Here is an 18,297-nt window from a genome sequence, read left to right on the forward strand (position 1 = left end):
CCCTGCAGAGGGGTGTTGTCTCCGTCAAGTTCTCTGCCAGAAACCATGTGTGTTGCAAAAGGGATCGGATCCTCCGTAGAAGAAGAATCTTTCTGAGCTTTCATACCACTGTTACAAGCTTGGACATTCCAAGCAAGAAATCAATAGCAACACACGAACAAAAACTGCAAAATCACTGAACTTGACAAGAGAGAGAGAGAGAGAGAGAGAAGGAGAGTCGACACGGCACAGCGGAGTTCTGAGCCAAGACGCAGTGGCCCCAAAGACTTGCATCTCTTTCCGTATTTCTATATTATTAGGCTCGCAAAGTACAACTCCCAAGGGTCCAACTCTCTCCAAGACATTACATCCAGATGCTCTGTAGAGGAGTAGCCCAAAGGGCACTTATAAACAGTACAAGGGTTGCCCAAAAGCATGAATTCAAAAGCACTTACACCCAAAAGCTCCTCCTCTCAAAAGCCCACGCAAAAACTGCCCACGTCAACAGCCAACGCAAAACGCAGCAATCCGTACAACCTACCATGTGGCACAGCCAACGCGATTTGCAAAAGGTGGCCCTATGTCAAGCTTTTGAATGGCTACTTAAGTTGGTTCAACTTGTTAGGTTAGGATTTAGAATCCAAACCCCTTATTTTAGACCACACGTGCAAAACTCTTCAAATTCTTCTAAGTTCAGTTTCTCCTAGTCCTCTCGCCATTTTCCTTCAATTGGACATGCCACATCATCACTTTGTAACAGTAAGATGACACGAAAATATTTGGCCAAGTTCTAGCATTATCCGGCTCTTGATGCCAAGTGGATGGAGGAGGAGGACTTCACAGATACCAGTGTTATCGGGGAACGCCCTATTTTGGCCAAGGCACGTCGGAACCGTGTTCCGAACACTTGCAGGTGGAGGGAACGTTCCAGAACGGCTGGACGTTCCGGATGGCAGTCTATCACTGGAACGGCAAGAAATAAGACTGGAACGGCAAGAAATAAGACTGGAACAGGGGCAATTTTTCCTCAATATGGCAAAAAACACCATCAATTTAAAAAGACCCTTACTTCCCCACTCCCCTCCCCACTTATAGAAGCTCTCAAGCTCTCTCCCTCTCAAGACTCGAGCTCTCTCTCAAGTCTCGACTTTCAAGATCTCTCCCTCTCAAGTGACAAGCTCTCTCCCTCTCCAGCTCTCAAGTAACTGTTCTGCACACAGCGACCGCGTATCACCACATTCAAGCCATAGTAGGTTGAAACAACCAAATAGGGTTATTTGTTAGTAGTAGTAGTCAAAGGACTCTAATATTACCTGCATTTATTATTTAATCACGCAATGTCAAAAATTCCATTATTTAGGTGTTTTTAATGGCTCAAGTTCCGTGTCGTTCCCTGTTCTGGGTGGGTCCCCATTCACGTTCCCTTTCCGCGTTCCAAGTAACTCTTGTAGATACTCCTCAAATATTAGAGCTTTACCTTGAGGCTTTTGGTTTAGCACCGACTATTCCAAGAGTTACGATGAATCGGGTGTGGTGCGGACTGCAGAAGAGGGGAGTCACTCCACTCCTTTGTCACAGGTTACCTTGATGGGAAAAAAGTCACTGATTTCTTTTTAGATTTCAAGGATACTGGCAGGCTAACAATATTCTACCGAATGACTTTATGTAAAGATGTAATTTGAAATGTGAATTCCTCAAATGAATATGTTACATATGCTCTCATATGTATGTATTGTTTGAGTACGTGTCGGAAAGATGAAATGACTGCAACATTTATCTTAGTCACTTCAGGGGTGATGTGAATGTGATAGTGACAAGATTTAGTAGATCAATACATCCGTGAAAGAATCGGTGCAGTCTGAATGTGATTGCTAAACAAGTTACAATGATCATGATTCTCATATAAGATCTCGATGAGGATAGTGATGTGAAAGTGATATGAATGTTCAATGACTGTTGTCGTGGTGCAAGGGTTGGATATGTGTACATCAATGCTTAGAGTCAGTGTCCGCTAAACTAGTTTTTGTCATATGTATGTTTTGCAAGCATAATCAAGGGTGATTACAATTCTCAAGGGGGGGATATGTTGCAAGCTGATGATGTGGCATGGCCTATTTGGTAGAACCCCGCCGAGGGGCCTAAACCCTAACAAAGAGAAGCAAGATAAGTTTTACCAGCTTATGATTTATGGTTGCGAGGCCTAAAAACCCAACTTACAGAACCCGATCGAGGGGCCCAAACCCATTAAAAAAATAAAGTGTGGACTGAAATTTGCACAAAGGCTGACACGTGGCACACTATACGGACATTCTACGATTTATGAGAGTGCAATTTTGGTCCGCAACTCTTGGGAGTCGGTGCTTTTCATGTGAATTGCTTTTGGGCCAGAGGCCACTGTAAAACATTTACAACCAGAGATAGGGCCTCTTCTCTAGGCAGATTAGCTTGGGAGCACTACGAGAGAGAGGACCCTCGTACATTGTACTCTTGCAGGTCAATAATAAAGAAATACCATAAGGGTTGCCAATCTCAGGGAGCGCAAAACTCCGCCGTACCGTGTCGACTCTCCTCTTCTCTCTTTCCCTTTGTTCAAGTTTTGCTCACTTGTTTGCAGTTTCTCATGTGTCTTGCAGACTTGCAGTAGATCTTTGGCTTGGAGTGTCCAAGAGTGTCCAAGTCTATTACAAAAACCATGTAATTTGTCGAGCGTATCATCAATCTTGCGTATAGGAACTTATTCTTGATGGTGATCTTATTGTGTAATAGACTTGACCACTCCAAGCCGAAGATCTGCAGCAACACACGTGAGAGAGTTTGGAAACAACTCAAAGCTGAAATAGAGAGAGAGAGAGAGAGAGAGAGTCTGCACAGCACGGCGTAGTTCCACGCCCAAATGCACTGGCCCCAAAGACTGGCGCCCCTTCTCGATATTTCTTTCATATTATGCTTCAGAGAGTACAATGTCCGAGGATCCTCCCACTGGCAATGCTCCCCAGCTAATCTCCTCAAAGAAGAGGCCCTCGCACACTCCCTATTCTACACATTGACTATGCCTTGAAATCCTCCCTAGCCGACTACTCAAACAAACACCAAGGTCTTAAAAGGCAGGCAAGCAAACAGTGTTATGTACAACAGACATTATTGACCATTCAACAGTCTTATGTTTCACCAGACTCATCACAACAATTTTCATTTTGTGACTCGGGACTCGTGTGCTTCCATGCGCCCCACAAAAATAAAGAGGAACTTGTGAGCTGCAACTCACAATCATAGTTTATAAAAGAATCTTTGCATAAAATGCTAAAAAATATACAGCTGGATGTAAGACAACTTGCTGACTTACAGAAGAAAGAACATTGAGATCGGGTCGGACTCTGTTCAAAGCGCGCCTTTCTTCAAAGGAGAAGAGCAAAGAAGGTTTTGATCCTTCCTATGTGCATCATCAAGGTGTCAGGATAACCATTGAATACGCACAAATAACTTTGATAGTTATGCAATGTCTCCAAGTGTAAAATGCGTGGGGAGCATGAAAGGCCTACCTCATATGTTCGAAGCCTGCCTTCCAAATCTTTAGTGAACTCCTGAAGTGTTGGCTTGCCTACATTGAGTCTAGGATTCTTGGGTGTCGCTCTTCCTCGCCCTGAGGGCGAATTTAGCTGGGGACCATCATCTTCCTTAGCTGTTAGTAGAAAAAGAAAAGTTAAAAAAACCATACTTGACATGAAGGAATATAAATCTCTCTCTCTCTCTCTCTCCAATCTACCCACGAAACACACTTACACTCCGCCCCTCTTTCCCACGCCACATAGGAAAACAGGCACGCACGCGCGTACCCACACACATACAAGGAACAAAAACAACCCACCTTGCGCCTGCACCCGGATATCTCCTGCAGGTAGTGGCCACCCGCCAATGAAGGACATAGGCAAATAAGTGCGCACCCTTCCATGGCAGCCCAAGGGGTTGAGGTTCATGGCCCGGCTCTCACAAACTCTTCGAGCTGTTTTAAAGAAGACTACATTCGCTATATACTCGTGACTGGTATGTAGCTCTATCCTTTTTCAGCAAATGCAGAATTAGGACTTGTCAGCTATGCTTGCATGTTGCATTTTGAGTGTATTGGCAATGAGTAAGATGTTATTGTGGGCAAGCAAGCTGGCGCTGTGGAGTGATTAATTTATATTTATGGTAGTTGTGGAGTACCTTTGGGAGCACAATAATGAGCATCTGTGCGAAAGTTGGTCTCTTGGAATGCATGATTGCTAGAGATGTTCATCAAGGATTGACAAAGCTACGAGGTTATCACTCCAAATCAAGTCAATTTTGTCAATGTGATGCATGTATGTCGTCATTAAGGAGACATGGAATGCATGCATGCATATGAGAATTGCCACTTAGAAGCGATTAGTGTGCAAATGTTGGGTTGTGAGTCAAATGTATGCTAAGTTACAAGATCATGAACTTAAAGATACTAACAAAGGGTTCCCAAATTTCTGTGAAGTCTTCTTATTCCTTTTTGTGGATCCAAAAACAAATTCCTTTATGAGCATAGTGAGAAGTTAGCCATGCTTGGAAAGTAAAAAGGTTTTGACAGAATGCTTTTGGTCACCATTCATGTCAAATGTGTTGTATAATTCTTGATGAGCTCGCAATTTGGTACATTCTCTCAGAATGCATAGCAAAGAGGTGGGACTAAAGGTTGATGGAGAGATTAAGATAATGACACCAATGATAATTCATATACATTGTGGGAGAGATGGTGGTGGTCTCGAAGAGCATCACATCAACTCTAGCTTCATAGAGACTATCACGTCAATGGTCTTGTTGAGGTTGCATACGGATACTTGATCAAAGTGTTGCACATACAGTTTACAAAGTATTGTCACTAAGCAATTGCTTTTCCCTTAGTCATTGAGAGATCCCACCCCTAATGGTCCATATAAAAACTATATAGTCACAACTATCGACAAAATAGAACAACCTAAAGGGTTTACACTTTCCATGGCCGAGAATCAACCCACGAGAGGAGGATCCATATGCCCCCTCAAAGCTAGCTAGATTGTTAACACTGAGTAAATTGACTCACAAATGCCGAGTGTTGGGTGTTATCCTTGAGTAGAGATATGATAGAGAAAAGAAAATATGATACAAGTATGATGAGACCATGACACCTCTATGTGAGTCATATAATCTTTTGATTATATCCCAAATTGAGAAAATGAAATAAAATATAAACATTTCAACTTAAGAAAAATCATAAACATATCAAAGTGTATCTACTCGTGTAGTGGAGTCTCGAGCCATTTAAAGGTCAACTAGGCCACCCAACGTATATGTTCCCTCATGAACAAGGAGAATCTCACTTCCTTGGGAGCCCATTATTACACCACCTACCCCAATTTAGGTAATAGAGGCCACTTCACCATGGGCCCATGCCTTAAAAAGGAACCAAATATCGATAAAGGGGAGGAATCAACACTACCTGATGAGTTTAGATATCTAGCTTCTTCAAGGATCATCTCGAGTGTGATGTTTTATTATTTTTTTAACTCAATCACATGATACTTCCAAATCACTAGCCAGTATCATTGATATAAATTAAGGTGAATGCTCTATTATAGCATTCATTGCTAATACATGTGGTTAACATGACTAAGTATATGCTATGACTTAATCGAGAGAGACAGAGAAGAAGAGAGTTTTAACATCGTAGGAAACTATCCCAAGAGACCCTAAAGATCTAGCCGATGAGGAGTTGAACTCAAGGCCTGTTATTCAAGAGGGAAATGGCATAATCAATCTACCACACTTGGGTAATAGAAAGGTTATATCTTTTTGCTCTTTTTATTAGCACACCCACACACACACACACACCCGAGAGAGAGAGAGAGAGAGAGAGAGAGAGAGAGATGATGATGCAAAGTAGATAGCTTGATTAATATATTAGGTTGTTTATACAAAGGTTGCTCTTTTGTAGAGCTAGAGAAAGCATAAAAGGTGGCACGCATGCACAAAAAACTAGGTAGTTTATGGTAAGCCTTAAACATAATTGTTGATTAGACTTTCGACATAGGTTTCTCCATGGGATAGATCACATGGCTATGCCACATAAGCTTCCCAATAGGTAGAGGGTATTCAAAGACATAAAAGGTGCAACAAAGCTCACACCCGGCACTCACCTTCCCTCAAAACACACTAGGTTTATGGCATACGATGCACAAGCTTCATTAACACACACCAGGATAAGCACACAAGTATCCTAAACACAAGGGTAGATGCACAAACCTTCTTACACAAAATGAGGGTTGAGCACAAGATTGGTTTTATTTTCGATTGTCATTGAAGGATTTTCTCCTTCAAACAGGTCTTCAAAATTTTGTTGATCGTTACTATCATCAAACTGATCATAAGGAAGGTCTTAATGACATGTTGATGTCAATGTCTAATCCTTTGACAAATTCAAAGTTTGGCAGATGATTTTTTGAGGAATCATTGAAAAGGGTGAAAGGTTTAGGGTGGATTTGCAAGCGTAGCATTCATGTTAGCATCATTGATTATTGCATTAATTACTTAATGCAAAAAAAAAAGGAATTCATAGACTCAAATGATAACTTGATTAATAATGAACTAAGAACATTTTTTTGAAGTGTACAAGATGAGGCTACTTTATGTAGTCCTCTCAAGGGTCACATAGCATCTTTTTGAAAGGTCAATAAATATGAGAGGCTATTCTGGACTCTTGTGCAACTCACCATGTCAAGTGTACTAGACCGTGTGCCCCCACATGCTCATATGATGAATGGGCTACTGATTGTAGAAGAGATTATTCACACATTAGTTGTTGGTATAGGCCAAAGGCCACAATCCCAACAAACCTCCCCTTGGACTTTGAACTAAAATAGTGACCCACTACAAAAAGCTTACACTACCACAAAGGTTATGCCACGAAGGCAAGACCACGAAGGTTATGGTGACTCAATGGAATATGGTGCCACAGAGACCAAAGACTCCTCCCCTCTAACTACACGAGTCTCTTAGGACCAAGTTGGCCAAGCATTCCTCAAAGATAACTCCAAAAATGAGGCTGAGGTTCATCGATAATTTTCCTACAAGCTATTACTATCATTGCCAGGTCACGAGACATCGGCTCCATCTCTCCTACAATGCTACTACTACTTCCACACTTGGAAGAGGGATTCCCTTGCTTTCCATAGTGTGTACACTATTTGAACCTCTAGTAATCCTTTGTTATATGGCTGGGATTTTTACTTTTGTAGAATTTCTTGATACCTTTATTGGATGAAAGACTAGATGTAGTGCTTGGAAATGGAAAACTAGATGCAATGTTGGTTGATGGCGATGATGCTCCTCCCCTTGAAGATGGGTTTTTCTTATCTCTCATGCCTCGAGATGGAGCGGTCTTACCTCTTGAAGACTCTTCAAGGGCAATGTCCATCTCCTCAAATTAGTGCAATATTATATCATCTATGTAAATGAGAACGATCGCATACATTGCAAAGGTAGCACCTTGGAGTGCAAAAGTTTAACTTTGAATTACAAGAAATTAGATTTTGAATTGTAAAAATTGCCCTTTGGAATGCTCGATTGAAGATTTTTGAAACTCTAATATTGCCCTTTGGAATGCTCTTTGAATATACCTTCAATGCATTGAATTCTCCTTTGAATGAAGCATTTCAAACTCCTCTTTTGTTTGAAATCCTTGAGCTCTTGCCAATGGTGCTCAAAAACTCTCTTAGAGAAAAAGAAGGATGGGAATGGAGGGAGCTTTTGAGGAAGTTTTTTTTTACAGATTTTTGCTTAACTGAGCAAATATAAAAAAAGCTCCCTCATCAAGAGAGCTTTTAGGAGTGAGTTTCTCTCTCTCTCTCTCTCTCTCTCTCTCTCTCTCTCTCTCTCTCTCTCTCTCTCTCTCTCTCTCGTATTTGATGCCGGTCCCGGAGTGTATGTGTGTGTGTGTGTGCACGCGAAAACACACACTCCTGCTTCTTCTTCTTCCTGGTGCGCTACGAAAAACTACCAGCGCTGCCTTGGTTTGCTACCATAGCGTTAATTTTTGTTTGAAATGTTGCCCAAATTAAATCTAGTGCTACAAGCTTCAAATGCTCACGCTATAGCTCTGCAATCTCCCCCTTCCAAGCTTTCAATTTTCTCCAAGGTCTTTGCCCGACTCCGTTCAGCTTGGAAGATCACTACTGCCCTTCAATTTCCTCTCCAAAGTGTAACGAGTGTACATGGGTGCTTCTACACAGTTAAGCTCTGCAACAAAAATTGAAATTCCTCTTCCACTCTCCTGCTTCCGAAGATCCTTGAGCCTTAGCTCAGATCGAGGCTTGTGCACATGCCACGAGGACGGGTCGAGCCGAGTGCTCCCCACTCCGATCCAATCTAGATCTCCCACTCCTAGATTGGCTGCCATTGCAAAGCAGTTGATGCAATCATCGTGCTACACCAAAGCTCTGATACCAGTTGTGAGTGCACGTGCGGTTTTTGCCCAACCCTCAACTACAAGGGCTTGCCCACACAATGAGAGGCTCCCAATACAAGGGCCCGTTCCCACAAGAAAAGCCAGTGGTCTATCTATTAGGTGGCATGGAACCCTCAAAATGCAAGGGCCCTCTTCTATGAGGGGATTTAAACAATGATGCAACATAGAGGTTCGTTCACCCCGATCAAACGAATAAACTCAGGAGGATACATGTACAAATAAGCTTGGAAAGCTCACTTGTGAAGCATGCAATTGAAAGGCCATCTTTTGTACTTCCCACAAGTTCCTGAACATGCCGGATTTCCTTCTGTCATGCTTTGGTGACCATGGATCAAAGACAAGTACGGAAGGCATCAGATTTGTGCAAAACATGGTCACATGTTTGTATCAAACCAAGTTGTTTGAGGAGTATAGGCTTATTTCCATTACATGGTGCAAGAGCTTCATGGGGAATGGCATCAGTGTCAATGTTGATCACCCCTCCCCCCTGAAATATTGACATGAAACCTTGGCTTTTCTGGAAGAAGCAGGGTTCCAAGTCTCTTGATTTGTGTGGTAGGAAGGTAGATGCTATTTGGGATCTTTCTGCCGCTAAATTTGGAGGTAGTCGTGAACTATAGGCATTATTTTACCTCATTGCTGCTTGCAAGCAGGATGTTTAATGATAATTAAAGATGACGGCTACAGATAGAATAGGAGTGAGGTTGCTAGTGGTGAGAGGTCCAAGGGGAGGAAAAGAGAGGTGCTAGCTATAGATGAGGAGGATCGTGAGCTAGTTATAAAGGATCACGACCTCTCATTGCGGCAAGCAAGTTGAAAGGGTGAAAGAAAGCTATTAAAAGTTGTGCTATCAAAGCAAGGGGAGTTTTGGGGGGTTGCATGGGATAAGGCATCATGTACACATGAAGAGTTTTCTACTTGGGAGGGAGTAGAGCATGCCGAGAGTAAAGGGTGCAGTCGAGTGAGAATTGAGAGTGGGAGGTCGTGAGCATGATTGGAATCCCATCATTGTATACCTTTCTTCAAAGAATTTAGCATGGATACTTGTCTGCTCTACTTGGGATTCAATGTTATTTTTTTCTCTCCAAGAGAGAGAGAAAGAGAGAGAGAGAGAGAGAGAGAGAGAGAGAGAGAGAGAGAGAGAAGAAGAAGAAGAAGAAGAAGAAGAAGAAGAAGAAAATTTTTAACGTTGTAGGAAACTATCCCAAGAGACCTTAATGATCTATCCGACAGGGAAAGTTGAACTCAAGACTTGTTATTCAAGAGAGAGAGTATAGACTCAAATGATAACTTGATTAATAATCAACTAACAACATTTTTTTTGAAGTGTACAAGATGAGGCTACTTTATGTAGTAGCAGCAAGTGGCTAGGTGCACCTCTCAAGGGTCACATAACATCTCTCTGAAAGGTCGAGGAATCAACCAAGTGGTCACATGTGGCTCCTAGGAATATGAGAGGCGATCTTGGACTCTTGTGCAACTCACCATGCCAAGTGTACTATACCATGTGCCAATCCTCTAAAGCTGCTTTGCACCCAGAGTGATGGACCAATCTTATAGCAAGAGTCTTATTCCTGTGGGGCCTGCACAAAGCACACACACCAAACTAGAAATAGCAAGAAATTAGACGCACTAGTGATGCTCAAATCCAATGATTAAGAGGTCTACACATAACAAAGGTCTTTTCCGCACAACTCTCACCAAAATGTCATAGCACTCTCAATGATAAGTCCAAACCAGGTAAAATGGGACACAACTCAATGCAAAATTTACAAAAAATGATGCAATAATTTGGTGTGTGTGCATACTAGGGTAGATCTCTGGCATGGCTTGTTTTTTGTCAATAAGATCGAATTGAATTGTGTGAGCACCATGTGAGTGCACCAATTCCTATACTCATTATATGGCTGCCTCTATGTTCTAGTTGGGTAAAACACATCAAATCAACCCTTTATTGTTTGGTTTGACCCTTTGTTCTTTGGTTGTTTGCATGTAGCTCTTCACTACGCTGTGATGGCTAGACAACTCACATTGTTTCTAGGAAGAACCAAACTATACTGGTGCACATCCACATGTGCATTGGTGATTTGTTGGTAGTTAGCCCTAAAATCAGGCTCAATTTTTTATTTTATTTTTTTACAAAACTCACAAATTGTGAGTGGATATATATTAAAAACAAAATAGTAAATTACAACAATTTTTTTGCTCATATCGAGCCACAAATGCATGAAACCTCAAGCAACATCACCAACACACATCCACCAACCATGAGGTACATTGGCTAATTGGGGAGCCACCATGAACAGTCACTGGCTGCTGAACGGGGAGTCACCCTCGAAAAGAAAAGAAAAAGCTAAGTAGTCCTATCTGGTTGCCACTGGAGAACCACTCCCCACTAGTGAGCAGAACCCCAAACACATAGGACATCACAAACTTTGGACCATAAAGACTCCATGCTACACAAGGGGAGGAGTGTGAGGCTCCATCATTAGCCGCTTAGGGTCCACACCAAAATGAAGGACTACAAATTCCAGCAAGCACTCTAATGGAAGAGCAAACTTTGGAAACCACCGTGCAGCTCCTTCGTAACATCCAGTCATACACCCAAGGAGCCTTCCTCAACATATGATTGATTCTCCTCGAGAGCCGAGAAGAATCAACCCATCCGCTCCTAATTGAACATTTTTCATAACCCACAACCGGGAGCAACCTCAAAACAGCTCTAGATACTCTCTTCCTCGCTACACAGAACTGACATTCATGATATTTTGGAGCAAAACTCTGCCACACCTGACCGTTCAAACACAACTCAACTCCACTGCAAGCCAAACAAACTGCCAAAGAACGAAATCAGGCTCCATATTTTAAATATAGTTAGAAATAGAGTAGAAGTTCCAATGTGTAGAAGTTTATTTTGTGTAGGAAAAAGTGTTCAAAGAGCTCCCAAAAAATTCCAAAACATATAGCATACAAACCATTCCCCCTTCAAAGGAATGCAAACATTTTCTAGTAATCTTGAGTCTTAAAGTTTTTTTTATTGTGGCTTTTGGCTTGCAGTCTTCATGCATGTGCCATGTTTCATTGTGTGTTGGGTTAGATTTTTAACAACTCTATTGATTTAGGTCTTTGTTAATTAATTTCCATATATAAGTTAGCCATTAAGCCACATTTTGCATTGTTTATGAGTTTTTAATTATGTTAAAGTCTGTGTTGAAGGGCACATTTAAATTAGGGCATTAAGTGAAGGGAAATTTTTGCCCTTCTTTGTGAAGGGAAAATTTTTGCCCTACTTTGTGAAGGGAAAATTCTTGTGTTGAAGGGCACATTTAAATTAGGGCATTATGTGAGGGGAAAATTTTGCCCTACTTTTCCTAGAAGGTCCGAGGTAGACCTTCTAGGAAAAGTACAAGCTAGGCCTTAAAAAATGAACATTGACTATGGGCTCCAAGTGTGAATAGGCATGTCATTTATTTAGTAGGCAAAATCTTTTTTAATGAAGCATTGGATTACTTGCATGTAATGTGTCTTTCATTCTACTCTTTTAGTACATCAATTTTTTAGAAGCCTTGTAAAGGAAATATTTTGTGTGACAACTAATTTATATTTTGTTGTGCATAGATGTCATTTTGCAGACAAGAGAACAGTAGTATGGCTCTTTAAAAAAAATTCATTCACGTGAATGAAGGAAAAAGTTAAAAAAAATCATTTGGTTTCGTATTTGAGAGAGAGGGAACTACCTATAGAGTCTCGCGGTCTGGTATCAAGGGAGTATACGTTCTTGAGTGGCCCCGGATGCTACCTCTTTAAATGGTCCCTCTTCAAAGAGATAGTTTTATTATGTTTATTACAAAAATGCTAACTAATATGACAAAAAATGTAAGGAATTCATTTTTTTAATTATTTTAAAGCTATCATTGTCTTAATTTAATTTGAATGAGTTATTTGAATCTTGCATGTTGACATTTAATTTGGATCCTCCATGACAAGGATGAGAGAACATAAGACATTGTGTGGATTTCGACGTGTATATCTTAGAAGTTGCATAACATAAGATTGGTAGTAATGAGATCATAAGAATATTTTGTTATGTTAAACAATTATTGCCATAGATTTCATGTAGCATCTCAATTCTATGTACTAAGTGTCCTAATTTGACATGTTTGTTTGGAAAAGTGAAAGGTTGGAGCAATTTTTTTGTTATTCGTTGTTAGAACTTATTCAAATTATCAGTGTGGAAATTGGTAGTCATTAGTCTTCGAATTGATTGTTTTGTAGTTGAGTTGTGACTCTATTAGTGGTGGATTTTTTTATGGTCGCTCATTTTGATAGAGCTTTAATCCTCTTATGGTCATTTATTTCCAATATTTTATGTGATCTTTTATTCAAGGAAAATTTTTGAATTTTTACTTTTGTTGCCTTAAATCCTATGTGGGAATCTACTACGTTGGTGGCACATGTTTTGGTTTGAAATTCATATCCTTGTAGAAGGGGTGCTGCCAAAATTTTTGCAGATGAGGGGTTAATTTATTGTAGTGATGTCCATATATAGAGGGGTTGGTTAGTATGGAAGGAGCAAATATGGAGGGTTTCTCTAATCTGGTTGCATGCAGCTAGTGAACCCGAGGGCTATTGTCGTGATCATGATGATAGTTAGCTAATTTAGGTGCCCAACTTTGGGGTTCAAGGCATAGATAACACCTTTGGATGTGGGGCAAACGTCCCCCCAAGTAGGGTAGCATCCCCAAGCAATTTTAAGGGAATATTCTTGCAAATGCTATATCACATGTATCCTTTATACTAGCAAATAGATAATCGATGTTGGTGGTTGGTGGTTGGTGTTAGCGTTGGCCAGTGGTTGTGGGTGGTGGCCGTGAGCGTGCACAATCAATGCTAACCAAACCACCCATGTGAAATTTTTGTTGAAGATCTACCTTCAGGATTACCTCCTTCTAGAGTGGAAGACCACACAATAGAGTTGATTCTGGGGAGTGTACCATGTTGTTGAGCACCATATCATCAAAATCAAATTGAACAAAGAGAAATTCAACATCAAATTGAGGAATTATTGAATCGTCGTTTAATTAAGCCATGTAGTTCACCTTTTGGTGCAACAGTTCTCTTAGTCAAAAAGACAAATAATACTTATTGTTTGTGCATTGACTATAGAGCACTTAATAAAATCACTATTAAAAATCGTTTTTCTATTTCTCTTGTTGAAGACTTACTTGATGAATTAAGTGGTGCATCCGTTTTTTTGGTAAGATAGATCTTAAATCTGGACAAGTACATATGATGAAAAGTGATGTTCATAAAAGTGATTTCGAACACAATTTGGTCATCTTTTGGTTTGACAGATGCACCTGCTACATTTTCACGCATGATGAATCGCATCTTTTTGAAGCATCAAGATTGTATTGTGGTTTTTTGGTTTTTAGTAAGAATGAAAAAGACCATTATGCACATTTGGATTTGGTTAAATTGTTGCATTAAAACCAAATTTATATAAATATTGAGAGAAGCTTATTTTTCAAAACTATTCAATGCATCAAGAAATGGGCTAGACCTCAATCTATTCATGAGATTCGTTCTTTTTTTGGTTTGTGTAGAAAATTCATATGAATTTTTGCATACTTGGCTTTACCACTCACAAATCTTTTGAGAAAGAACACATCTCTCACTTGGAATGACAACCATTAAAAATCTTTTGAGACACTCAAATATGCACTCACGCATGCCCCTGTTTTACAATTTTTTTATTTCAAAAGACCCTTCTTTTTTGTTATGACTGATGCTAGTGGGCATGGTATTAGTGTTGTATTAATCTAAGATAATCATCCCATTGCATATGAAAGTAGAAAGTTGAAACCCAATAAGGTCAATTATAGCACTTATGACAAAGAATTGCTAGTTATTGTGCATGCCTTGAAATTGTGGAAACATTACATAATTGGGATTTGAATTCTTGTTCAAAATTGAACAACAAAGCATTTGTCATTTGCTTTCACAACCAACTATATTTGATCGTCACATTAAGTAGGCATCATTTATTCAAATTTTTAATCCATTCATTCAATATAAGGTATGAAAATAAGGTTGTTGATGCACTAAGTCGTATGTCATCGATCAATAATATTTCCATTGTGTCTGTTGAAACCTTTTCAAACATGGTTGATACTTATGCTCATGAATCTTAATTTGCTGACATTTATTCTTACTTTTGTAACCATACATCTTTTGTTTATGCACAATACTCTTTTTATGATGGGTATTTGTTCTTTGAAAAATGATTGTGTGTAACCCTTGCATTTCATCAACTTGTCCTTAAAGAGTGTCATGAACCACCTTACATAGTGTTAGCAGCAAGCTAACTCGGATACCATTTTTTGGAGCTCTCATTGTAAAAACACTTATTATTTTGATAAATCGGGAATATTGTAACTCTTATTTTTTAGATAAACTTTGTAATTGATGAGCCGGAGCTACAAGCTTCCAAATTGTATCAACCTGTCTTTATCTATCTTTAGTTAGAGCTCCCAGATGATTAGTTTTGACCACCAAAAACTTTGGCTAAGGTATAAAAGCCAATTTTTGTAAGTTATTTTTAAGTTTTGGATAATGAAATACACAGCATGAGCTAACGGAGCTCACTTCTCTCCTTCTCGCGCTTCCTACTCTCTTCCCGGTTGTCACATTGTAGTCGCGTCTGCTGCGTTGCAACCGCAGGTAAGAGCTCTACGCATTGACGTAAGCATTTCATGTTAATCCGTAGCTTTTAGCGTTGCCGACCCGCGGCCTAATTTCATCATAAGTAGGAATTCACTTCAAAATAAAAAACTAAGTATAGGTGGGGTATGGGGGCATCATTGCTAAGCATTTAGATGCATTCTGGGTCAAAAATGACTAGGTCAAAAATCCACTGCTGTTAATAATCACGATTTTTATACTTAACCTAAAGTGGGATTTGAGACCATAATCATGTGCGCTTATGTCTTATAAACTTATCCTAGAAGTTTCGTTACATTTGGATGTCATTTGATGCTGTACCGGATGTGATTTGTTTGTCGATGAACGATTGGCTTTTGGTGATTTCAGTCACTTGAGTGTAGCTTGAGTTAGATGCGAGATGTTTGTTGTTTTCTAAGAGACTAACAACCTCTTGTAGCCTCCTCGATGCACTAGTCGAGTCAGCTTCGTCCCATGGATTGACAATTTAATCGTGGTTCTCGCTAAATCTGCAATAAGATAGGAGTGAATTTAGACACCCGTTCCACATTTGGCGTCGTTGCCGAGGATCGAAGAGACCTAAACTAAAAAAAACACGAGCGTCTTAAGAAGTTATCCTTTAACTTCCTCTAGGATCTCCTAGAGTAGAAACTTTCTTTTTAGAAATCGCATAGCTTAAGATTGTCGTCTTTTGATGTGTAAAGGTAGCTTGGAAGTAATCGTACTTGTTGCGTACCTTTAGGATTGTAGATCTAGGTTTAGGATTTTGAGAATGATCGATGGACGAGACAAGTCTTAAAATTAAGGTTCAGAAAACCATAAGAAACAAGAAAACGAGTGTTTGTGGACACTTTCCACAACCCCATTGCAGTAAAACCTAGGAGTAGGGTAAGTAGAATCCAAGGTGGATTTCAGAACATTGCTCTCTCTGAAGGAATCATTGTGAGTTGTTAGTTGAAGTTGCAGAATTTTAGGTCTACGGTCAGAAATAGCATGAAAAGACTGCCAATCACTCAATCCGACTGGATAGTCTGCTTAAAAGTTGTATGGACCAGTGAGTAAGCTCAAGAATACATTGAGGTAAAAATTTCAAGAGTTTGCAAAAACTTATATCATTTACTTTTTCTTGACATTTTAGGCCAAATTAAGTTTTGACTTGATTCATACGCTTAAAAGTGCAAAAAAGTGTTCATTTTGGGCCTAAAGTAAATAATCGTGATTATTTACTTTCAGATCAAAACTGAACAAGGTTGATACCAGTGACTCATTGCATGTGTACAAACAACTTTTGTGAAGGCACATAGAATTTGGATCACCAAATTGACAAAAAACTGGGTAAAAACTAGAGTCTGTACTGACTTTTGGGAACTTGAGTGTAAATTGGAAAAAAATTTGTTCAAACTCAATGAAACTTAATCCATAGGCTTATATTGATGTGATAGACATGTGTATATGCTCAATTGACCAAAAAGATGTAAAAATTTGTCAGAAGTAAATAATCATGATTATTTATATCTACCCCATTTTTCAACTTTTTTGACCAAGTTAGCATATCACTAGCTTTACCATGTTATAATAAGCCCACAAATCAAATTTGGTAAGATTTGGATTATTGGATTAAAAATTGTGATCAAATTTGCAAAGTGAGTCTGCAGATACAAAATTGATGACCATTTGAACCAGAAATTGTCCAAACTTGATGAAACTTGTCCAAGGACCTTAAGTTAAGATACTTAACAAATCTGTGTCAAGATTGGGTCAAAAACTTGTTAAAAATTAGCTAGAGTAAATAATCGTGATTTTTACATCTGCTTCAAAAATTGATAATCTTGCATATTTGAGCATACCACAAGGTCAAGCATATCAAGTAGACAACACAAATTAATTTTGGTGAAATTTGGAGCTCAAAATTAAGACTTAAGCTAGATTCTTGAAATCAGAGTCTGTGAACAGGAAACAGTTCCTAAACTTGAACAGATTTTGTCCAAACTTAGTGAAACTTGTCCAAGGACCTTAACATGTTGTACACTTGGCAAATCAAGCCAAAAAGTGCAAAAAACTAAGAAAAGTAAATAATCACGATTATTTACTACTACTATATAGGGATACCAGTTTTGGCTTTTGAACTTGTACAGTGTTAGATCATCATAATACAAGGCCATTGGGCAATTTTGGGTTCAATCATATCCAAATCGGTACATGTTCACTCAATTTTCAGGTTGCATATTAGTCCTTTGACTTTTTGCAAAATTAGGGATTGAAAGTCTCAACTGCTGACTTACATCGCTCGATTTGAAATGATCCACATAGACCAATCATAATAGTTAGCAATAACTACACAGTCTTTGTGAAAGAATAGCTAACTTGATCGAAATTGATATAGGAATCAAGTTGCTGACAAGGAATCGGCAGCTTGATAGAAGTTGCAATCAAGTCAAGTGGAAAAAGTTGATAACAAGTCAATCCGACGGTAAGTACTCTATCCAGGTCTACACAAGTCTATATGAACCTTAGATCTAGCCCTATACTAAGAAACCAAGGCATATTTGGAGAAACCTCTAGTAGAGTATCCACCAAAGAGAGTGTGAATCAAGGCAATCCCTTGCACACTATCCTTGAAGAAGTCTCAGACACTTTTTCAGATTCAACATTTGAAATGTCGTCCTTTTCGACTCACTCACAAACCGGAACGACAATGCGTTACAAGCATATACTGTCATTTTATAAGACTAATCGCCATGGAGCTCACGTTTACCTGGACCCCAACGAAGAGTATGCTATTCGCATTGATGACCATGGTATTGAGTTTGAAGAGGAGATCAGGGCAAACAAACAAGGAAAAATATACATGGATAGAAACGGAACTCTGTATTTACAAGTTGAAAACCCTGACGTGACAGACAAATGGGGGTTAGAAGTAAACACCATAATTTCAGATATGGTAGCAAAAGAAGGACCACCAACTTTAGAATTTGAGGGATACGATCATGTTGATTTGAAGCCTTTGAAACGGCTTAGTACAGACAATCCTAGGATCGGAGTCTATTGTTGGGAGGATAGGAACGTCAAGGATCTTCTGTGGACTTGGC

At 39.5% G+C, this 18,297-nt stretch overlaps 1 protein-coding gene and 1 long non-coding RNA gene across 3 annotated transcripts in view; one reads left to right on the top strand and one right to left on the bottom strand.

The window, feature by feature from the left end:
• The window catches only part of LOC147420572 (uncharacterized), a 100,023-nt gene extending 95,946 nt beyond the window's left edge, over positions 1-4,077 (bottom strand). Inside the window, exons 1-3 of one of the 2 annotated variants that reach the window (XM_086505038.1) lie at positions 3,845-4,077; positions 3,519-3,658; positions 3,323-3,409 (exon numbers count right to left, since the gene is read on the bottom strand). In XM_086505038.1, the coding sequence (XP_086361164.1) occupies positions 3,323-3,409; positions 3,519-3,658; positions 3,845-3,953 (336 nt within the window). In that variant the 5' untranslated portion in view covers positions 3,954-4,077. The remainder of the gene's footprint in view (positions 1-3,322; positions 3,410-3,518; positions 3,659-3,844) is intronic. The other variant, XM_086505037.1, reaches the window with a different exon arrangement.
• On the top strand, positions 3,883-12,472 carry LOC147420573 (uncharacterized). Its single transcript, XR_015187037.1, has 3 exons — positions 3,883-4,020; positions 4,172-4,277; positions 12,104-12,472. It is a non-coding gene; the product is annotated as an uncharacterized LOC147420573 (long non-coding RNA).
• The last annotated feature ends 5,825 nt before the right edge of the window (positions 12,473-18,297 follow it).

This window comes from Adiantum capillus-veneris, chromosome 28, assembly GCF_014529385.1.
Source record: "Adiantum capillus-veneris isolate H3 chromosome 28, ASM1452938v2, whole genome shotgun sequence".
Classification (NCBI taxonomy): Eukaryota; Viridiplantae; Streptophyta; class Polypodiopsida; order Polypodiales; family Pteridaceae; genus Adiantum; species Adiantum capillus-veneris.